This window comes from Haliotis asinina, chromosome 2 (assembly GCF_037392515.1).
Source record: "Haliotis asinina isolate JCU_RB_2024 chromosome 2, JCU_Hal_asi_v2, whole genome shotgun sequence".
In the NCBI taxonomy this organism is placed as follows: domain Eukaryota; kingdom Metazoa; phylum Mollusca; class Gastropoda; order Lepetellida; family Haliotidae; genus Haliotis; species Haliotis asinina.
The window spans coordinates 69,537,441-69,562,181 of record NC_090281.1 but is presented as its reverse complement, the minus strand read 5'-3'; the positions used below and the strand labels follow the sequence as shown (position 1 = coordinate 69,562,181).

Below are 24,741 nucleotides of genomic sequence, written 5' to 3'. Positions count from 1 at the left end.
CATATTAAGAAGGGATTCAGACACAAATATCAAGGTATATCAACACACAAACAACAAGGTAAGACACGTGGCAACATGAACAATGAGTCAGTATTGGTGTGAACAACAAAAACACTAACGTGAGTCAGTATCACAAACTGTAGGGTGAGTCAGATAGTAACCAAAACAACAAGGTGAGTCAAGTGGTCACACAAAAATATCAAGGTGAGTAGTGAGACGTCTCACTCAGTGCAGCACAGAACAGCAGGTCATATTGTGAGACTTCTGTTCTTCCCTGTCTATTATGAGAGTGAGAAAGGTAAGCATGTTATAAGCAATAGTGGAGTCATGCTTTAAAAATGAAATGTACTGTGGTATAAACAGAAAATCTAATGGGAAAATATATATGATCTATTTGTGGTTACATTCCCAAAGAGGTACAGTCAGTCTAATACAAAACTTTCATCGCTTTGTCCCACAGAAAATGTGATGCCGATTCAGCAACAACAGCAGCAGCAATTAGCTGTGAATGGTGCCGCCAAGAAAGAAACCAAGGTTTATGTTGCAATATATGACTATCAGCCTGCAGAAGAGGGAGACTTAGAACTCGTTTGTGTAAGTAGAATTTTGTCTTTTGTTGTGTAATAAGGTGCTGACAGAGAGAATTCGTTATAACTGTCACTGTTCATGCCTTCGTTGTGAGATTAGTTCAGTATGCAATGTTTAGTAAGAAATACTAAGATGACATTCAATATGCAGCCATGCTGTCTTAGTGAGATTACACCTTTATGCTGCTATAACATGTTGATGAAATGAAGTATGTTTACAACCAAGCTGTTTTATAGAGGTGAAACCTGTATGCTGCTGTTACATTTTAATGTTGTCTCACCTTAGACAAGTGTGTTTATTTAAATTTGCCTGTGTTCACCCTGCCGAAAATAGGTACCTAGTGGGATTAGTCATATGGTTATAACCTAACAGGCAGCTTGGTTTATTTGGGAAACTAATATAGTGTGGTTTGTGCATGCTTTGAGCATGCCTTTTTGTGGTGTGGAGTATTGCTTGCTGTAAGTATCCTCATGGTTATTATCTACATACAGCCATCAGCAGTGAGATGATACCTGTATACAGTAGTGTTGGGAATCGACCTCTAATACTATGATCGATTATCAGTGTCTTCTGTCGATCAGTTATTGATAAATGATCGACGACAAGTATGGTTTTCAATATACTTGAAATATATATATTTGTATATATGAACAAATATGAACAAGTATTGGTAAAGCTACTACGTATATTTCTTAATGTAACTTAATGTAAGCTTGTCATACAAATGCAGTCTGTTCTTATTTCGATGACTGATTTGTTTATCGTAGGCAACATTCTGACATTCTAATACAATATTATGTCAGTGTATAGTAATATTATGTAAAATTACAACGTACATATGTGAACAAAACATGTATTCTGGAGAGGTGTTAATAATAGCCATACATGATCGACTACTACTATGGTTTTATGAACAGAAGACCAGCTGATGAGAAGACTGCTACATGATCATTTACAACAAAGATATGTCATATGACACAAGACTGTAACCCATTCTTCTTTAGAAACTGATTAAGGATATTTAAAATCATGTAGAATTTGACAACTAATATGGATTTAGATCACTATTTTGACAGTAAAATGATGCGTAATTCAATTATTTGTGTGTGCAAAAATTGAGAAACATTGAACTCAGGATCTGCATGTCGAATTCAATGCAGAAATCAGATTGTTCATGAATTCAATGAGATTAGAGCCTTTCGCAAATACAACAGGGGTAAAATAATTTCAAGTCAGTTTCATTTTCCATAGTCAGAATATGGTATCTTTCTTGTCCATGGGCTACTGGATAATTTCCACTTTTGGTTTCAAACTTGGATTCCATTTCACGTCTGCTACAAGAGTAGCTATTGCAATGATAATAAAGTAGAATTATCTGACATGACAGACAAGTTGTCATAATAAGTCATGCTGTCTCAGTGACATGACAGCTGTATGCATCAATGTTGTCTTAGTGAAAACATCTGTATGCAGCCATGCTGTCTCAGTGACATAACACTTGTATATAGCCATGTTGTCTTAGTGACATGACATTAGCATGCATCAATGTTGTCTTAGTGAAAACATCTGTATCACATTTTCAATATTGGATGAGGGTCAGTTTGATCAACAAAACCATGGAGATTTGGATCAGCTGAAAGCTGCACACACATGTGACTGCATACATCAACAGTAAACATGTTCTAACAGCATAGTGTAGGGCTGTGTTTCGTATCCGACTCCACCATGTACACATCCTGTTGGATGTCAAAATTCACCCTCGACTTTGTAGCACATCCTGTAGTTGAAATCTGACACTGTGAGATATGATCAGGCAACCAGCTTGTTTGTCCAGACTGTATGGTATTGGATGTTTGGAAACGTGCTTGGGAAAAAGTAGTATCTAGAAAACGTTTCTAGGAATTGGGTGGATAAGAGACATTAAATGTTAATATTTTGTGTTATATTTATATTCATCAACACCTTTTCTGTTATATGTGTGAAGTTGTTCCCATTTTATCCATGAAATACAGTCTTCTCATCTTTCCAGCATTTGATCTTTTCCGCCACTATGTTATGCATAGACATGAAAAAGTATTGTCAAAATTACTTGCATAATAGCATTCCTCCCTAAATTAGGGTGACAGTGAGATGGATTTTTAATACATAATTCAACATATGAGGATTGCAATGTCAAGATGATATGACCATACTTTTTGGCATTACTTTTGAAAACATTTTCAAACAATGAATGTAAGTTACTATTTATATCTTTCTTTATGTGATTTCTTTTATAACAAAGTGATGGAATGGGAAAAGCAGCTTGATTCAAAATCCTATACAAGTAGGTGTTAATTACGAGATACTGTGCAGTAAATTGATTTAGATTGAAGGCAGATGTTCTTCTTGTGTTAGATGAACTTGTTACCCTGTTGTTTGCAAATAAATTGAATCATATGTAATATATCTCCTGAAATTATACATCAGTTGTGATTGCTGTTTGAGCCTAAATTTCATTCACGAAGCTGTAATATATTTGTGGGAAATATTCTGGGTTGTATTTGTTGTCTGTTTTAGCCGACAGTGTTTGTCATGGTTGAATTCTTTATCAATGTAGGTATACATTTCATTGACAATCTCCACATAATAATCTTCCGGTGTCCCCTGCCGAGATATTGCTGAAATATTGCTAAATGCGTTGTAAAATTAAACTCACTCTGTACATGGTAGTAAATATTAAGGTCTTCATGTTGGAATATTAAAGCTAATTCTTAATAATAAGGGCATTTGTAATGTGCTGAATTCTGCACCACAAAGGGGAAATGCTCAAAGCACTACCATCTGATTATTATTACCCTGGATAACCCAAGCTGTCCGTGAGGCACTAGAGGGTTAATAGTCACATGACTTCCATTTTCCTGCTGAGTGAATGAGTTAATATTTGACGTCACATCAGCAATATCTCAGCCATATCGCTTATTCCAGCTGGGTGAACAAATCCAGCAGACAAGTTTGAACAAACTCATCTGTCAGACCACCACATGTATCAAATCTGCTTTGGGTTTTGGTAGACAGTGTCAAAACCAGAGGGGGAGGGATTTCCAGACCTTGATTGATTTACATTGTCTACCAAGACCGAGGAGAAGTGTTTTCTCTGGCACATATACCATCAATGATGGATAATTACGATGTAGATGATCATTTAATGAAGGACGTAACAAAAACTGAAGCACAAGTAAAATCAATTTAATGAAGTAACTATAAACAGATCCACTAGTAGTATAGGGAATAGGGGTTTTGGCTCACTTTCAAGAAATGTCTCTACAAAGCCTTATTTATTAAATAAGGCTTTGGTTGGGACCTTAGATCTTGCTACTGTTACCCCTACTACAAAAAGGTTGGGTGTCTATGAAACAGTTTACCGTGTATTGGTAGGAGGTAACACTGTGCCGTACGGTACGATCAATAATTCTTCTCTTACAAACCCCCTACCCGGCCCACCCCTCAAGTAGTACAAGTTAGGTTCGTCGGCTTTCATATCCACTTTATCTATGTTGTAAGTTTTGACTGACCATATAGGATCGGTGGCCCGCTTACGGCTATCGCCCTCGTGTTCCCCCGGCTGGTATAGATACCTCACCCCTCCTACTTAACGTTTGTGCCTATGCCACGTTTATATCGATGAAACAGTTTAACGTGAACCGCCTACGATCTCTTTGGTGTTCATAATAAAGGCTTGCTGGGCTTTTTGTATTCCCTGTGCTATGTACTTTTTTTTCTCGTCCTCGCTGATAGCAGACTTACGAGACTTGGATCGAATATCTTGTTTCATTCCGTTATATTTTTTGAGTTCAGAGAGGATTGAACTAAACTCCTCTTCTGAGATCTTACTATCAGAGAGTGCCGTGGAAATTCGCTCACTCACTGTGTTCAGCTTTGCTTCGGCCAGAACCCTGATCTCGTCGTGTTTCAATGCCTTACGATTAAGTCTGCGTGATACTAACTTAAGCGCCAACCCTGCCAACCCTGCCACCCCAGCCGTTATTTCAATACCTAGCACTATAGGTGCAGCCACGATGGTAGCCAACAACCCAACGCCTGCCGCCCCTAGTCCCATGCTGGTTGCCATAAGGGTAGTGTCAACCCCGTCCACGATATTGAAAGCTCTATTGTACTTTTTACATAGTGCTTTCCGCGTGTCACGGTCTTGTTCTAGTTGGCGTTTCACATCACATAACTGTCTCAAGCAGAACCCATCTACGGTTTCCAGCGTCTTCGCTACTTCCTCTACGACTGGGTACAGACCCATCTATAATATATATTTTGAAAAATATTTTAATTGGGTTTCAGTTAATATTTCACGAATGAATTTGAAGCCTACAAGGGATAGATCATAATTAAGGATAATAGGTGTGAAGCCAATAGACTTTTCTGTTGTAATAAAAACCCCAGGGAGGCTTATTAAGCGGTTTATAGGACCCGTGGGGGTATCCCGTTGTATAACAATACGGCAATATTGACCTACGTGTTCGTTATACCAGTGTATTGTCAACCCGGGTAAAATTTGGCGTCCTTTCGAGGAGTTTTCCTGGTTAAAATACGTAAAGACGACTTCTATGATGATTGTGTAGAGGTAGTCTAGTTGATTAAGATGCTCCTTGGGTAAAAAAAACTTACTGCTAAATGTTAATTTACTTTCTGTGTCAGAACTTAACCTACTTTTTTCTCCAACATAAGACTCTATCGAGATTGTTGCGTTATTCTCCGTAATGAAATCCCCGGGCAAGGTACCGTTATTCCTAATCTTAGAGATGTACCTCCCCTTTTCTTCTTTTAATGTGATATAAGGTGAGGTGATTGTTAAGTTGATCAGCCATTTAGGCTCTTTTAAATCTGATAACGGCACCCGTCTGTACACGTTGTCTTTGAATTGCAGGATGTATAATTCATCTTCCTCACCAGGCTGATCAAATCCCTCCGTATCTCCTAGGTCGTTAAGCGTAGTGTTGGGACGATGACTGGTCATTATTATACTATTACGATATAATTTCCAACTGGTTTTTTGATAATAATTCAGGGGTTAACTTCATACCCATGAAGTGTATGTTGGCAGGCAGGAAGATATTGGTTAGTGATATCTTGTTTTCCACGGTCACGTTGACCCCCTGCAGACTGGTGTTGGAGCCGACACCCACCCGCACGTAAACATTGCAAACTTGATACTGGTGTCGTTTCCCCCACCCGAGTTTGATCCCCTTCACGATCTCGACATCATTCCCCGATGGTTCCCCTAGGTAGACTTTGATGATCAGTGTTGAGTTTGCCGGTAGACTCTCTAGTATACTGACCACGCCTTCGAATTCAGACACCAACTGCAATTTCACGTTTTGTATGTTCGGTTTACTCGATAGCATGTGAGCTGCCATAGTGTCGAGTGGGCTGACGACTATGCTACGTCTCTGAGTTGGGACGTAAGCCACGAGTATGGTTCCATTGTTCACGACTTTGTTTAGGTGGTTGTCTTTGTTATCCGTGAACACGTAGGGAGAGACGAGCCTAATATTGAGAAACCAGTCGTCGTTATCGGGTAACAACACCCACTTGTCATCTTCGGTGAAGACGAGCATATATGGTTTGTTTCGGGCGACGGTAGTGCTCTCAACATCGTCTAAGTCGAACAGTTTACCCCCGAACGATGGGTATATTATCCAGTTATTATCACCGGTGTTGACAAGGGAGTACTTAGTGTTTACTGTTGCTCTTGTGGTATCTATCATATCACTTAGGGCTCCACCGGAGGGGATTTCAACGCGTTTGTAAATGTTGTTTTTCAGTTGCAAGGCGTACGATGTACCATCTACTCTGGGAGCGTCGAAACCGCTCGTGTCTCCGAGGTCGGAGATCCCGATATTGACGCATTTTTTCACTCCGGGCCCTTGTGCGCTGGTCATTTTACATGAAGCGTTAAGCTGAGGTATCCTATATTTACAGGATTATGATTTATATCTAACACCGATATTGTCAGCTCAGGTATGTTGCCCTGGGTTAATCTCTTATACTGCCGTGGTGAAAACGACTCGGTTCTACCGTCGTTGTATTTCTCAGTTTTCACCGGCACTGCTCTCAGTATAGTGGAAGGGTGACCTCCTTGAATGTTGTACGTTGTGCTCACCTGACCGAGATGAATGTACAGCTCTCGGTACGGTACTAGGTCGGGTAACTTCGTGCCTGTGACGGTTGTTGTTGGTTTTATCTCGTCAGGAGACATACCGAGTATCCTCGCTAATGGTCGGCCGAGCCTCAAGGGGTTTCTTCCGTTGTTGATTAATACCACTGTACCGTTTGAGTCGTTCATCTTGAGTTCGGCTCCCAGGGGTTTGAAGACCTCGTCGTTTAGAGAGCACACGCTGTAGTAGCCGTCAGTTATCTGACTGCGAGTTCCACTGACGAACAGCTTATTGTTGCTGATATTAATGTTAGTCCATTGCGGTAGGTAGGTGATATCGCAGAGTGCGACTTCAAGTTGACCTGACGTGTTATCGATCGCGTGCGTCAGCTGAACGGCCTCACCGCTCGTTATTCCTGGAAGTGTTATGTACATATTATAATATATAATTTATATATTATAATATGGATTTAGCACACTTGAAAATCGTGGTGAATGCAGATGGTACGGGGTTTAAAACAACCTTTATTAATATCTTTGAAAAATATATCGTGTCCGTTAATAACGCGCAGGCGGTGGTAAACTGGAATCAAAACCCAATGCAGTTTTGGCAGAACCAACTCAACTTTGCTGTGTGGTGTGCGACGACAGGGTCGGGTGTGACACCAGACTACGGTATAGACGAACTGAGTAAGGCGGTTATTTTGTTTCATATTTATTATCAAACGAGACGAATATTGAAGGAAATAAGTGCTCCTCTTCCCCAAGATAAAGCGTGGAGTATGACGAATAACCCCTATGATAGACGCGCTTATGAACGTGTTTGTGGGGAGTTTGAGATTCCAACGAATAAAGACTTTCGCCTTCCTGGTGTGAACCATGGTCTCGGTATAGTTCTCGTGTACTTCTACAGGTCCGGAACATATTATGCCGGTTCTAAAGATGGTTCATACAACCCAAACCGGCATACATTTACAGGCCCCACAACGAATGAAAAGATCCATGTCAGCTGTATAAAGCAAACCAGTCCTGATGCAGCCACAGCCTGGACTAAAATGATCTCAAAAACATCGAAAGGATTCACTCGTGCTGGTACAATACGCTTGAACGACTCGATTCGAACGTACGTGTGGGCGCTGTTGGGTGCGCAGTCGATGACGCGTTCCAACATCCTCGGTAAGGGAACTGCTTACGACGCTCAGACACAATTCGTTTCCAACGTTGAGGATGCTATCAATTCTCCAGTTGATCTCCCGAGGGCCATCGACCGTTACCAAAACGTGTTAGAATACGCCAGATCGAAAGTCAATTACGTGTTCGGCGTGGGGTTGTACATGGCTCCGAGTGATATGCAACTGAGAATAAAAAAAGTGGTGGGTTATAACAACAAAATAGTCATAGCCACGGCGGACCAAAAGTTGGGTATCAACCCCGATATTAACACCCCCTATATCCCACACATCCCACCACGTGAAAAGGGTATAGTGGCGCCACCCCCGGAGTCTAAAGTTCATGTACCCCCCACACACCCCCATATTCATGTGGGGGTACCCCCCTATCAGCAGCATATTGATAATAAAACAGCCCTAGTGGTTGGTGGGGTAACTTTGGGACTTATTTGGTTAAAGATTTCTTAGCCGCTACGTACACCAGACCCGCCACGGCGACGATGGCTGCCCACAGGTTTTGACTGAGCCACATGGCAGTTTTAGACAGAGCGCTCAACAACCACGAGACGATGCTACCCAGGATGCCGGGAAGGGCTTCGGCGGCTTTACCAGCCAGTTTAGCTAGGCCTTCCCCGAGTTTTTTTATCCAGTCTTTAACACCACCACCGCCACTTGGGGTTCCGCCGCCGGGTGTGGGGGGTGTGGGGGTTCCCCCCACCAGTGACACCACCAGGGTTGATATGATTAAACCCAATGCAGTCAGAATACTGGCGATGGTGATCCCTTGCTCCCGGAACAATATCCGAATCCTGTCTGCTAACGTGGTGTCTCGGTAGAGGACTTGATTGATGGTTTCCCGCACATGGTTGACCTGGGATCGAAGCTTTTCTTTGAAGGAGGATGCTGTCTCCAGCCAGGTCTGCTTTTCATCTTCCAAATTACGTATTCGTTCCTCGATGGTGGCTTTCATAGACTCGTCCTCAGTTTCACCGAGTTTTTTCTTTTCATAGGCGATGTGGTCGTCTATCTCACTCATTTTGGCCGTGCTTTTCGCGAGATGCCCGCGAATGGTTTGCATCGTCAGATCCAACCCCCGCAGTTCCCGAACGGTAAATTCGAGCCCCGGGAAGGGTTTGTTCTCGTAGTCGGCCAACACTTTTTTAATATCATAAGTCATGTTTTGATCTGATGTGGCGTCCCTGATGCCTTCCAGACCTTGAACTAACTTCGGAGGATACTGCTTAGGTCGCGCGCCACCGTAATCTGTGAAGCCTAGTTCATCTTGGACAAACTTACTTCCATGTTTACCGGCCAATGTTGATAAGGCAAGCGGTTCTCTAGTGCGTTTATTCATGAGATCGATCTCCGGGCGAGACTTCAAACGCAGCGTGCCATTGCTGAGGGTAAAATCGGAATAGTTCCTTCCCAACGGCTTGAGTTTGGATTTATTTTCAACTGCGTTGTAATAATCGTCGACGGCGCCCTTAAGGAGCTCGTCACCTTGCGAGAATGAGGTCTCCTGGTCATCATTGAATGCCTGGGCACTATCGTCCCACATCTCATTCATAGGTATGTCTTCATCCATTAGTATTAAAAATATATTTCATTTATATAACAATGTACGGTAGAAAATTAGATCCTTTCAGAAGATTGAGAGAGCCATTAGGGGCCAGAGCCGTGCGACAGTCGGTGACCATCACCAACAATCCCAGCAAGATAGACCAGAATCAAACTCTGCTGGTTAGATTTCCAAACCTTGGTGAGAATGACCTCATTGTACCAGGCACTGTTCGACTGGCGTTCAATATCACGTTGACCTCCGACAACGACAAACGCGAGCTAGTGCGGAACGTGGGGCGAGCTATTATCAAGAAGACGACCGTCAAGATCAGCGGTAACGAGGTGCTGAGCATCGACGACAGCGACGTGTTTCACTGCTACAAGGATCTCTGGAAAAGCGATGGAGAACGAGTCAATGATGTGTACCAGGGTATCAGCAAATCAACCCGGGCGCGCATAGGGTATGTCTTCACGCAAGACCAGCAAGACAAGCTATCGGACGGTGAAAAGGCCATCGCTCGAGCATACAGAAATCGATTCTGCGTGCCGCTCGACTTCGAGTTGCTCACGGGACACGCGCCGTTTTACCAGGCCGCGCTGGGTGACAGGCTTGAATACGAGCTCACGTTTAACGACTATAGCAAAGTAGTGCGTACGCCGAACGGTGATGAGGCCAGTTATGCCATAGACAACATCTCTCTGGAGTTCGACATGGTCACTAGCCCGGAGCTGGCCAGGCAGGTTCGAAGTCAGTACTCTGGGAAGATGGCTATCCTATACGATCGCGTACTGAGGCATAGATCAGTCGTGCGAGATAAGAGCGACACTGTGTGGAATATCAACCTGAACGTGCCGGCGCGATCGATGAAAGGTATCCTGGTCGTCCCCGTGGAGGATTACGAGCCATTCCAGAGGGACAGCGAGAAGTTTTTCAACCCCGAGATTGAAAAGGTGGAAGTGACCATCGAGGGCGTGCCCAACCAGCTGTTCAGTCATGGTATGAGACCACACTAGCAGTGGGATGAGATAAAAAAGCTACCAGTGGGGAATTACATAACAAAGGACCTGAACCTAAGCTCCGTGCAGATCGGTGAATACCTGACCACCAAGTACGCCCTATGGTTGGACATGCGATCCACGGATGATGATAAACTGCACGGTAGCGGGCGTCGTATAGATAACGGCAGCGAAGGGATAACCATCCAGATTACTAAGAAGGCTCAACCCGCTGGTAAGTTGAAATTATATCTGTACGTTATTATGGACGCGCAACTTAATATAGACAATGGGAGATTCGTGCAAGCCATCTACTAGTGGGGGGTACCCCCACACCCCCCTGGGGTTACCCACTGACCCACACTGCGCTATCATATGCGGGCAGACTGGCTGTGGGAAGACCGTTTTCGTGTTGGATATGTTAGAGGGTTACTACAAGGATGTGTTCGATAACATCGTTATCATGTGCCCTACTCTGAGCATGAATAAAACGTACGCGCGACCTTGGGTGATGACGGACCCGGACGTACACAAAATCGACCCTGGAACACGCCTGCAGGACTGGTTGAAAGCTCTTCACGAGAAATTTAAAGGGGAACCGACGCTGTTCATACTGGACGACTGCAGCGCTAATCGCGAGATAACAAAAAAGAGAGACATGCTATCGTACCTGGCCTTCTCCGGCCGGCATGCAAATCACAGCGTCTGGGTGCTAACGCAGAAGTTCAACTCGGTGTTGAAAGACCTCAGGGAGCAGACGCGATGGGTGGCCTTATTTCACTGCAAGGACAGGGATTCGTTCGAGGAGTGTTTGAGAGAGAACGATGTGATGAGTAAATTAGAATGGGAACGGGTGAAGAAACAGCTCGCTGAAACTAAACACGCTAAGCTCGTGCTCAAGACCGACCAACCAGTAGCATATATAGTATGCTAAGCAAAGCTAAGCAAAGCTAAGCAAAGCTAAGCTAAAGCTAAGCAAAGCTAAGCATATAGCTATGATATTCGAAGTGTTTGTCGTGTGCAACTTAACCTTCATTTCTCTGTGTTTTGTCTGCATCGGGTATTATATAGTTAAAACTAAATCTTACTTGTTATATTATAAGATGGAGTGTGAGGAATTGCTCGAACAGTTGGTACCTGGGGGTACGGCAGGCCCCACTGGGGGTGTGGGGGATTCCCCCAAGCGAGAGAAACTGGTGGCGTTGGCTGTTGGCGGCAAAGCCAAACATTACTTTGGAGACTACACTCCGGATAAAATTCACAAAATGCCAGTCGAAGAAATCGATAAGCTGTACGCTAGATACGAGTCCCGGCTCGGAGCAGAAATGACAAAGACAATAGGATCGGCTATGACCCAGATATACACCGGTATTGTGTCATACTTCCTTCCCATTCCACCAGTGCGCCGACTTTACCTGTGGGAGGACCTAGATAAAGACCCTTTTATCGAACACGCCGTGAGCTCTATCAGCTGCGAGCTGTACCACAAATATGGTATGTTGTTGGCTCCAGTGACGGCGGCGATTATCACGGCAAAACATTGTCAATTTGAGAGAAAGAATAATAATAATAGTATAGATGGATGCTGCACAGGAACCAGTGGAAACAGTGGAGGAGACCCCTTCACAGGAACCAGTGAGGGAAGTGACCCCAGTGGGGGTACCCCCAACAGTAACCAGGCAGAAGAATCCTAAGAGAGTAGCTGCCGGTAAAAAACGGTGGTGTAACCAACATAAAGTGGCCAACCCAACCCGACTGTTGTTGGCTGTAGGTGTAACTGCTGCCTTGGCTATCTCGTGGTTATACGTGGGGGTACCCTCCCACAGTGAGCCACCACCCAACAGTGAGCCCCCCACCCCCACGGTAGATCCGCATATCATGTTATAATTTTAATATTTTATATCATATACATAATGTCTGAGGGGAAAACGTTCGTCAACGACGCATACCACGCCACAGTGGTCGCCAGTCTAGCCGTAGGGTACGCTCGGTTGACTAAAATGGTGCTTAAACAACCAACTATCAAGCTAGATTTCAACCTGCAGGATATGGGTATGCTCATAATGAACCTTGGTATGGCGATGGCCACAAAAGACATCCTAGTAAAACAAGGAATAATACCTGATAATATAATGAAATAAATATAGGGATGGCCACGATAGCTATGATGGTCGGTGGGGCGTTAGTGAATGCCCTGGCATTTTCGGGGAGTAATTTCCTCTTCTCGAAACTACGAGATGATCACGAGGCTGAAATACAGGAAGAAAGGAAGCGGCACGATCTCGCTACTGAGAAATTACAAAGAGCACAGGCCGAGTACGCTAAAAAACGTCTCCAGAGGATCGATTTTATTAACGAACAACTCACGCGTGAAAACCATGCCGTTCAAACATTCAACGATGTCGATGAAGCAATGAAAGAATACTACCTACTAACTGGTAAACAATTGGAACCGCTCAATAAACCCACACTCGCTCAGTACTACACACCATCCAAGGGACAAATGAATCGTGAACTGGTCTTCATAGTGTTGGGTATAGCAGCTACTGCGTTGGTTGCGAAGCAATTAAACTAAAATACCTATATAAGTAAACATGAGACCCGCTCCATACCGATGTGAATACATACTTATGGGGAAGACCGAGGCCTGTGGTAGGAAATGCAGGAATCAGGGGTTCTGTTGTTTCCATATGGGAAGTCCTAACTACACGTGTTCTGTGTGTGGTATCGGGGTTAAAGGGCACTACTGTCTATGTAAAGCTCACGGAGCGAACGTAGTCAGACATCAACTCATCTACGAGAATAAAAAGGGCTACATAAAAGAACGTAGGCGACTGCTCAAGATAGACTCCAATGCGTGAAAGGGTTACCTCCCCTTATTGTGAACCAATTAGACATTGGTTCTCTTAGGTGTAAACACTATGTATACTGTGCGCGAGCTAAAGCGGGTCGCAAAACAGAGAGGTGTGATCGGGTATTCTCGAATGCGGAAGTCAGCATTGTTGAGATTACTCGGTTTAGAAGCCCCTCCTACGGTAAAACAATTAAAAACTCAAGCGAAACAGCTTGGATACACGGGTTATTCAAACATGGGGAGAGACTGGTTAGTCGGATTGTTATCACATGATACCTCGCTGATAGAAGACTTCCGAGAATTGGTCTCACCTAGTGGCTCTCTTAGAAGTGATAGACATGTCAAATAAAATATTTACAAGTATACAGGATTGAAATATATTTTTTAATAAGGTTACTGTGAACCAATTAGACATTAGTTCTCTTAGGTGTAAACACAATGACTACTGTACGCGAGCTGAAGAAGGTCGCAAAACAGAGAGGTGTCATCGGGTATTCTCGAATGCGGAAGTCAGCATTGTTGAGATTACTAGGTTTAGAAGCCCCTCCTACGGTAAAACAATTAAAAGCTCAAGCAAAACAGCTTGGACACACGGGTTATTCAAACCTGGGGAGAGCCGGGTTAACCGCATTGTTATCACATGCCCCCGTAGCACGTCCCACTGTAAAACAACTGAAAACCGAGGCACACGATTTGGGTTTAGGTGGGTATTCCCGTATGAGAAAACCACAGCTTGTAGAATTATTACGACAGAATAGAGCTATTGACCTACAGTTCGTGCGCACTGAGCGCGCTGTAGGCAACTATTTGAGAGGTTGGCGCATGCGCGTTGATAGAAACATAGACATTACAGATATCAAGCCTCTGATAGCTGATAAGGTCAACCAGGAACTAAATAACCTAGGAAGTATCAAGTTTCAGATCACAGTGAAAATGTCGCTCGATAAGCAGGTTGGGAGTACCACTGAGTATGTTCAGCCTTACTTCCGAGGTCAACAAGAGGTCGCCACACATACAGAGACCATTGACGCATCAATCGATACCAGTTTTCAGCAGATACGAGAATACCTAGAACGCTACACACACTTGGGGTCCGGGTGGGCTGTAGATAAAATCGATAATATCTATCTAGACATAGCTAACTACGTGCCGTTCAGAGGCGGGTCATACCTAGCCTTGCCTCCCTACTATAGGAACAAACATGCCATAGTAAACGTTAAGAATAGAGGAAACGATTGCCTGAGGTTAGCTATCAGGTCAGCCTTATTTCCAGCTGGCGCTAATTCAGATAGGCTTTCTAGCTATCCCCAAGATGATGGGCTCAATTGGCAATGTATAGATGAACCCACCCCAATATCCCAGATCACTAAAGTAGAAAAACAGAATAATCTGGCTATAAATGTTTTTGGGCACGAAGGTAACACAACAATAGTACACAGGGTCAGCCCGGTGAAGGATCGCCAAGTTATCAATATATTCATGATCCAGCGAGGTGACAAGTATCACTACACGTGGATAAAACACTTTAGCAGGCTGTTGTATGACCAATCAGCATACAAAGGAAAGACCCACTTCTGTGAACGATGTCTACATGGCTTCACCCGAGCTGATTTATTAGAATCCCACCGGGATGATTGTCAAGGTGTGGGGCAGACGGCCATACGAGTCGACATGCCTAAGGAAGGTGATAATATCCTAAAATTCTGTAATCACAAGAACCAAATGTCTGTGCCTTATATCATATACGCCGACTTCGAAGCCTTAGTGGCTGCCGCCGGCGAGGCTCCCAGTGGTAGCTTCACCCACAAAACACAAGAGCATAAAGCCTGTGGGTTTGGATACATTGTCGTCCGTTGTGACGGGGAAACGAAAGCTCCGGTAGTGTATAGGGGCCCTGACGCGGCTGAAAGGTTTCTAAAGTGTTTGCAGGAGGAAGAAAAAATTATTAGGAATGCATTGTATAGAATCGCTCCCATGCGTATGACCCGAGTCGACAGGCTAGCTCACGCTAGTAGCACTAACTGTCACGTGTGCGACTCACCACTTAACGGTGATTCGGTGAGAGATCACTGCCACATAACTGGTAAGTATAGAGGCGCCGCTCACAGCGCGTGCAACCTCAAGCTTAAAATCAACCCTAGGACAATAAACATCCCCGTTGTCTTTCACAACTTGAGAGGGTACGACTCACACTTGATTATGCAGGCCATCGCGAAAATCGATGGTAATATAACGTGCATCCCAAACAACATGGAGAGATACATCTCCTTCAGCTTAAACGGACTTAGGTTCATTGACTCGTTTCAGTTCCTCCTGTCGTCACTCGACAGTCTGGTCAAGGCCAACAATACCTTCCCTATCACCGATCGATACACAGACGCCGAGACTAGACCCCTGCTTATGAGGAAGGGTGTGTACCCCTATGAGTACATGGATAGTTGGGCCAAGTTCACCGAGACCAGACTACCCCCTATTGACTGCTTTTATAGCAAGCTGAATGAGGCGTCCGTCTCACGAGATGATTACTCACACGCGATTAACGTATGGAATAAACTGGGTTGTAAGAACCTGGGTGATTATCACGACCTGTACTTGAGGACAGATGTATTGCTGTTAGCCGACGTGTTTGAAACGTTTAGGCGGACGTGTTTAAAGCAGTATAAACTCGACCCCGCATGGTATTACACCAGCCCAGGTCTGTCGTGGGACGCCTTGCTTAAAAAGACCGGAGTTAATTTGGAATTGCTAACAGATTACGACATGCACCTATTCATTGCGAAAGGCTTGCGAGGTGGGATTTCCATGGCATCCAAACGATACGCGAAAGCAAATAATCAATACGTGAAAGGTTACGATCCTAACAAACCAACCAATCACATTCTCAACCTCGACGCAAACAACCTGTACGGCTGGGCCATGAGTCAGTATCTACCTACAGGGGGATTCGAATGGGTACCCCACGTTGATGTTATGGAGGTTGCACCAGATTCGAACAAAGGGTATATCCTCGAAGTTGACTTAGAGTATCCCAAGGAATTACACACATCGCACAACAGCTATCCCCTGGCCCCCGAACGTATGAGGGTTAACACAGACTGCATGTCTGAGTACCAACATAACTTGTCAGGTGGGCGTGTGACAGACGTTGAAAAACTCGTTCCTAACTTAATGAATAAGACCAAGTACATCGTTCACTATCGCAACCTACAGCTGTACCTGTCGTTGGGTATGAGACTGACCAAAATACACAGGGTGCTCATGTTCGACCAGAGCCCATGGATGGAGCCCTACATCAGAATGAACACAGACCTAAGAAAAAAAGCCACCAGTGATTTTGAGAAAAATCTCTACAAGCTCATGAATAACTCGGTGTTTGGTAAGACTATGGAAAACCTGAGGAAACGCGTAACCGTGAAGCTGGTTAGATCTAGTGAGGAAGACAAGCTCAGGAAATTGATAGCCAGTCCGGCATTCAACCGTAATAAAATATTTACAGACAACCTGGTTGCCATACACATGAAGAAAAACCACATAAAATTCAACCGGCCTGTTTACGTGGGGATGAGCATCCTCGATTTATCCAAACACCTGATGTACGACTTTTACTACAACGAGCTCAAGAAACAGTACGGCAACAGGTGTGAAGTGCTGTACACTGACACGGATTCCCTGCTGATGGAGATTCGAACCGAGGACGTGTACGAGGACATGAAAAAACACCTCGATTTATACGACACCAGCGACTACCCTAAGACCCATACCCTACACAGCACGGTAAATAAAAAGGTCCTAGGTAAGATGAAGGACGAGTGTGCTGGCACGCCCATAGCCGAGTACATAGGTTTGAGACCTAAGATGTACTCCATACTGAAAGCCGACAATAGTGAGATCCGGAAGGCTAAGGGGGTTAAGAAGTATGTGGTGAAACAACACATCAAACACGCCAGATTCAAGGAAGCCCTGTTCAAGACCTGTACCTTTAGACATAAAATGAACACACTTAGAAGTGATGGGCATAAGATATACGGACTGACTATAAACAAGACGTCCCTGTCGCCTATGGACACGAAACGTTGGATAGCTATTGATGGGATAAACACATACGCGTATGGACATGAAAAAATTTGAGGCTATTTACTACAGCCCGCGTGGGTACTGGAAAGGAGCTAACGCAGTAGATAAGCTAGCTAAACTAGCGCGAGTACCCCCGGAGGAAGCCAAAGCGTGGCTTGAAAAACAAGCCCTGTGGCAGATCTATTTACCGGCACCACGCTACGTGCCTAGAAGGAGGTTCGGTATTAACATACCTAATAGCATTCACCAGGCAGACCTACTGTTCCTACCCCACGATAAGAGGTACAAGTATGCCTTAACCGTAGTGGATGTAGCCAGTCGTTACAAGGAAGCCGAACCCTTGACCACGAAAGATTCGGCCCAGGTAGCCAGAGGATTTGAACGCATATACAAACGCAGCCCACTGACGTGGCCAACAGAGCTGCAAGTTGACCCCGGACGGGAGTTCATGGGTGCCGTGTCACAACTGCTAGCCAAACACGATACAAAGGTCAGGCGTGGCACGGCCAGAGCCCATCGCAGCCAAGCCATAGTTGAGAGATTTAATAGGACTTTGGCTGAGCGCTTGTTCGGTTATCAGTATGCTAGGGAGATGACCACCCCTGGAAAACGATCGACTGAATGGGTCACGAGGTTACCCAAGGTGGTGTCGGCAATCAACCATGAAGTCACCCGTCTCACCGGTAAGAAACCGGCAGACGCTATCAAACTAAAATCAATAGTTGCAGAGTCGGCCGCTCCATTGCGTGGGAAGGAGAAACAGATACCAGATAGGGCTCTAGTGAGGTATCTATACCAGCCGGGGGAACACGAGGGCGATAGCCGTAAGCGGGCCACCGATCCTATATGGTCAGTCAAAACTTACAACATAGATAAAGTGGATATGAAAGCCGACGAACCTAACTTGTACTACTTGAGGGGTGGGCCGGGTAGGGGGTTTGTAAGAGAAGAATTATTGATCGTACCGTACGGCACAGTGTTACCTCCTACCAATACACGGTAAACTGTTTCATAGACACCCAACCTTTTTGTAGTAGGGGTAACAGTAGCAAGATCTAAGGTCCCAACCAAAGCCTTATTTAATAAATAAGGCTTTGTAGAGACATTTCTTGAAAGTGAGCCAAAACCCCTATTCCCTATACTACTCCACTTCTTCCAGCAGCCCGGCAGCCTTGTGGTAGTGCGTCTGCCTACAAATCTGAAAGTTCCAATCTTGCTTGAGAAAATATTTGCACGTTGATCTTAATCTTGAACGATATTTTTCAATTGATTTCAAACACTCATATGTCATTTGAATGTTGATGTTCATATAGAGTTAAGAAAAGACAATTATATGAAGTGAAACCTCAGAAGACGTCTTACTAATGAAAACTAAAACCTGGGAAAAGGTCTTAATAACAAACCAAAAATCTCAAATGTGGTTATTCTGGGAAAACAAGAGATGACAATTCAGGTGTATATGTGGTAGGGCAGGACTGAAGGCCTAAAACCTCCATGGATTCTCCTCACTCATCGTTGCTTAGCTGCAACTGATTTGTGATCTCAACTCTATGCACAAGACCATTCATCTACACTGACCGATGTGTGGATGTACAAAAACAGTACTGGGAACACTATTTATGAACACTTATGAAACCAAACACAGATCCTAGTTCTTTCCAGTGAGAAATAACATGACTAGACTAACTCCCACCTGTCTATTTTCAGGGGGAGGAGTATGAAATACTAGATGATAGCCGGGAACATTGGTGGCAAGCTAAAGACAAGAAGGGGTGAGAAATATTTATTTTCTTATATGAATGTTTCTTTGAACAACTAGCTCTTTAGGAGACATGATGGCTTACTTCCTCAAAGAGCTAGTAAGCCCTTTCTTTAAAAGGGGCATTTACTGCAATGGTGTCATAACCATCAAACACTGTGGTCAGTTAAGTATGTTGTTAGGTATAATAATGTGTACTGTTATGGAAATATTTAGTAATATTTAACCTGATGCAATGGCCCAGTTTGATGAGTGCCATTATATTTATATGTCACTACAGTTTAGCCCTGTACACAGAAATCTGAACACAATTATATTGTTCACCTTCTTAGCACTCCTTTTTAACACTACACATTTCACCATTGAGTAAGTATATGAAAGTATATGTTAAACCCAATCTAGGCCTCTTGTGTGTGAATATTGCATCATGTTTTGTCCAATTCTTGCTCTTTTTTCTCATTTGTCCAAAATTCCTGATGTGGTGACATGTTCTAGGAACTTGCCTATACATATTCTGCCTCGTTTGCAGGAATCAGGGATACATTCCAGCTAATTATGTCAAAAGGAAGTTTGACCTGGAAATATATGAGTAAGTATTTATTTACCAGTGTCACATCACAGACTCGAAAAAAAGGAACTATGTTTTCCCATGAAGAAATAGAGATTTTGGTTCTTGGTCTGGTTATAAGTAAAACTGAAATAGTACTGGATGTTGGATGAGTAAGTGAGTGAGTTTAGGCTTTCACCACACTCAACAGTGTTGCAGGTTTAAGGCAGTGGTCTGTTAATAGTCGAGTCTTGACCAGACAATCCAGTGTTCAACAGCATGAACATCGATCTACACAGTTAGGATACAATGACACGTGTCAGCCAAGTCTGCGAGCCTGACCATCTGATCTCATTAGTTCCCTTTTACGACAAGCATGGGTTGCTGAAGACCAATTCTAACCCATATGTTCACAGGTCAGATGTTGGATGAAATGATGTGTGGCTATAATTGTCAGCAGAGCCCTCATCCATGCAGTGACCAGCCTTTACACACAACAAGAACCCCTTTCCCTTTTCCAGTACCATGAGGGAGATACCATTAGCATCACATCAACCAAACGCACAACCACACCTCCTTCATCTGACAAGAGGGAGAGAACTTTAGTCTTGCCTCCTCCCCGCACCACCTTCCCACCCCACCCCACCCCCCACCCCAACACCACCTTCTTCTCTCTCTTTTTATCTCTCTCCTCCCCCACCTCTCACCCATCACCCCACAACCCCCTCTCCAGGTCGGTTAAGGTTATTGGGCCTTCTTATATACACAGCACTACACCTTTTCCTCGTACCAAGCAGTGTTTCATGTGACCAACCGCAAGTGAACATTTACCTTAAATCCACAATGTCTCAGTTCATCCAGCTGTAAATTGGGTACCAGTGAGGATGTGCTGGCAGTGTGAGTGATTAGGTCAACATGGCTGTATACTTCCCAGGCCCCAGAGAGTTGAAAAAGTATCAGATGGTATGAAGTACGATGGTGTCTTATGACTTGGGATAGTATTGTATGTAGCCATGTGAGCAGGTAATGTGCTTGGATATAAGCGCCATATAAGTAGATTATTATCATATTATTATGATAATGTCATATCAGTAGCTGAAGGTGTAATAATGATATCCTTACGTCATTTGTCTCTTACTAAAACACTATATACAAGAAAAACACTGAAATAAAACAATATCATGTTTCCTATTCATTGCTGTACAACCATGCTCTGTTGTGTTGGAGTTAACATTCCCATGACCCACTTAACATTTCATTGCCCACACTGTGTTCCAGCTGGTACTACAAGGATATCACCCGGCAGCGCAGTGAAGCCATCTTGCAGGAGGACAATCGTGAGGGCTGCTTCCTGGTGCGAGACTCCAGCAGCACACCTGGAATGTACACCCTGTCACTATTTACTAATGAAGGGTGAGCACTATTTCTTTTTCCTCACAGAGGGTAAGCTCTGTTTATCTCTCCTTATGAAGGATAAGCATTATTTCTCCCTCCTCTTGAAAGGCAAGCATTATTTCTTTCTCCCATGAATGGTAAGCACAATTTCTTTCTCCCATGAATGGTAAGCACTATTTCTCCCTACCATGAATGGTGAGCACAATTTCTCTCTCCCATGAAAGGTAAGCACAATTTCTCTCTCCCATGAATGGTAAGCACAATTTCTCTCTCCCATGAAGGGTAAGCACAATTTCTCAGTACCATGAATGGTAAGCACAATTTCTCTCTCCCATGAAGGGTAAGCACAATTTCTCAGTACCATGAATGGTAAGCACAATTTCTTTCTCCCATGAATGGTAAGCACTATTTCTCCCTACCATGAATGGTGAGCACAATTTCTCTCTCCCATGAAAGGTAAGCACAATTTCTCTCTCCCATGAATGGTAAGCACAATTTCTCTCTCCCATGAATGGTAAGCACAATTTCTCTCTCCCATGAATGGTAAGCACAATTTCTCTCTCCCATGAATGGTAAGCACAATTTCTCTCTCCCATGAATGGTAAGCACAATTTCTCTCTCCCATGAAGGGTAAGCACAATTTCTCAGTACCATGAATGGTACACACCATTTCTGTCACATTATGAAGGGTAAACACTATTTCTCTCATGTTATAAAGGGTAAGCACTTTCTCTCTGTATAAATGAAGGGGATGATCTATGTTAACATACTTTTTTTATTAAGGGTAAGCACCCTCACCATTTACTCAAGGAAAGTACCCATATCCTGTTCCAGGAGTGTTCTAGTCAGACATTATCATATACGGAAGGATTCTGAGGGCAGGTTCTACATCTCAGAGAAACATGCCTACCCCAGCATACCCGACGTTGTTCACTATCACAAGCACAACTCAGGAGGTAAAGTAGCTGTGGAAATCTTTGAGGCACATAAATCATCTACTGACTACCAGTCTCAGCTGAAATGTTGTACCATGTGTGGCACTGAAACACTGGCTCTGATTTTGGAAGTTTTATTGATGAATTGATATTCAGTGAAACTGCTTTGTTCTGAACCAAAGAAACCTTGCCAGTTGGATGGGGTTTACATGAAATTGTGTTTCATGGCATCGGTAGTCTTGTCAAGAACATAGAAAAATGTCACAGAAAGTCACATTTTATGTCACCTGCAATTTTTCAATTGTCAGTTCTCATGCGAATGTATCCCGGTGTTAGGGGTTTTCAAGGATGTAAGACAAAAATATAATTTTTATCTTAAAAATCATTTAAAGTTTCGTTTTTGATAACCTTGAGTGATACAGATATATTCATCTATTTCACACAAAAATATTGTGATTTTCCTACAAAAATAGTGTTGATGACATCATATCGGCGTGCCGCTTGCTGCATCTGGGTATTTTGAATGTGTTTTTGATGATGAGCCCTACTTTTACCTCTGGACAGTGAGAGAGTGTTTTGATCACGTGGCTTCCTGTTTAGGTCATAACCTATCAACAGCAGATGACTGATCTTGCTGGAATTCCCTCGCTATTTTTTGTCAAACAGGCGACTGATTTTGCATCTGAAGTAGTATGAATGATCTTGGGTAAATAATATTGATGTTTATTTGCCCTTTACATAACTTAACTTCTGGATTTCAACTGTCAATAAAACATCTCACAACAGGAACTGGACATCCGCCTTATCGATGAAACTGTCTGTGCACTCCCATCGCCCACATGCTTCCCCGATATAGCACTAACAATGCAGTCATCGAAATCACCAGAACGTCAAATTCAGCTAGCTTTGGGATATAATTTGACTATTTTTGGAATTAGGCTCAATTCAAGCCACATATAGTTTGAACAGATATTTTGTGGTAACTGTAGTGGAATTTTGGACAACAAGTACAACACTTGACATGACTTACTGTGTGTTGCAGGTTTGGTATGCCGGCTGCGAGAACCTCCAAGGCGACATTCAGCCCCCTCTACAGCAGGATTTGGTCACGGTCAGTAGATCATCCACATACATGGCTTCACACTACAGAGAGATTTTCTGTATAATGTTAATGTCTGTGGGTATACAGAGATTAATGTCAAAACCTTCCCTGATGTACATATTTATACAGCTGAAACTGTTTCTGCCACACTTGTCTGGGACTAATAAGCTATGGAGTTGCTTGTATCAATCATGTTCCACTCCTAGACATACAAAGCTTGATGTGAGGCTACAATGTATGACCTGGTTTTAGTGTGGTTACAGTGTATGACCTGGTTGACTGTGTGGTAACAATGTGTGACCTCGCTGATTGTCTGGAAACTATGTGTGAGCAGGTTGATTGTGTGGTTACAGTGTATGACCTGGTTGATTGTGTGGTAACAATCTGTGACCTGGTTGATTGTGTAGAAACAATGTGTGACAAGGTTGATTGTGTGGATACAATCTATGACCTGGTTGATTGTGTGGTCACAGTGTATGACCTGGTTGATTGTGTGGTCACAGTGTATGACCTAGTTGATTGTGTGGTCACAATGTGTGACCTGGTTGATTGTGTGGTAACAATGTGTGACCTGGTTTATAGTGTGACCACAGTGTATGACCTGGTTGATTGTGTTGTAACAATGTGTGACCTGGTTGATTGTGTGGTAACAGTATTTGGCCTGATTGATTGTGTGATAACAATGTTTGACCTGGTTGATTGTGTGGTAACAATGTGTGACCTGGTTGATTGTATGGTAATACTGTGTAACCTGGTTACATTGTTTGACTGTTATTTCTAGAGGAAGGTAATTATTCACCAAAACAGTTTTGCCTACTCTTTACATCATTTGGACATTCTCACACATTTGTCTAACATACCATCAGTCCTTTGTATGCTGTATTAATAGGGTGTTCTCTGAGTGTTGTCATATGTGGGTGTTCTCCTTGCAGGCAAGTGGGAAATCGACCCAGATGACCTGGAGACTGGGGAACAGCTGGGCTCAGGATGCTTTGGGGTAAGCACCAAGCTGGTTGTATTACTCTTTTTGACAGTGCTTAGTTCTTTCCTAAAACATCCAGTTATCTGACTTACATGTTATTTCCCAGTAAAATCACCAGATTATCAAAACATGGTTAAAGAGTTTTACCCCTTAGAAAATGGATGTGCGTCCTGATCCCCAAAGTCATAGATCCAGTGGTCATAGCAACTATCCACTGAGAGGTTCTTTCATACTCTACAAAGTAATAAACTAAATTGCATCCTTCAAATGGAAATGCTGTTGCTCTCAATGATGACCTTACAACTATGGTTGGCCTGTTTGAAGGCAAAGTTGTCAACAATATGATCCAGCCATCACGTACTGTTCAGAGACTGGAAAGGTCATTCACTTCAGCCTGCTATTCCTTTACCAGCAACAGAAAACTATATTCCCAATACACCACACATCCTTTTCTTTACTTACTCATTGCAAAACATTGCTCACACGCACCATCTTGATATCCTTGTTACAGTTATTTCCCTAGCACCAGTCACCCAGCATGCTACTCACCACAATCATGTTCCTTCTTTGCTATCTGCAATGACCAGTTACATGTCAACTTCATTAATGTTGGTTGTAGACTGTTCTCCTGTTCC

General features: G+C 43.4%; 1 protein-coding gene across 1 annotated transcript in view; it reads left to right on the top strand.

The window, feature by feature from the left end:
• The window catches only part of LOC137274215 (tyrosine-protein kinase Btk-like), a 44,637-nt gene that overhangs the window by 13,038 nt on the left and 6,858 nt on the right, over positions 1-24,741 (top strand). Inside the window, exons 6-12 of the mRNA XM_067807275.1 lie at positions 461-594; positions 19,094-19,158; positions 19,675-19,734; positions 20,971-21,105; positions 21,922-22,043; positions 23,065-23,133; positions 24,057-24,121. Of these exons, the coding sequence (XP_067663376.1) occupies positions 461-594; positions 19,094-19,158; positions 19,675-19,734; positions 20,971-21,105; positions 21,922-22,043; positions 23,065-23,133; positions 24,057-24,121 (650 nt within the window). The remainder of the gene's footprint in view (positions 1-460; positions 595-19,093; positions 19,159-19,674; positions 19,735-20,970; positions 21,106-21,921; positions 22,044-23,064; positions 23,134-24,056; positions 24,122-24,741) is intronic.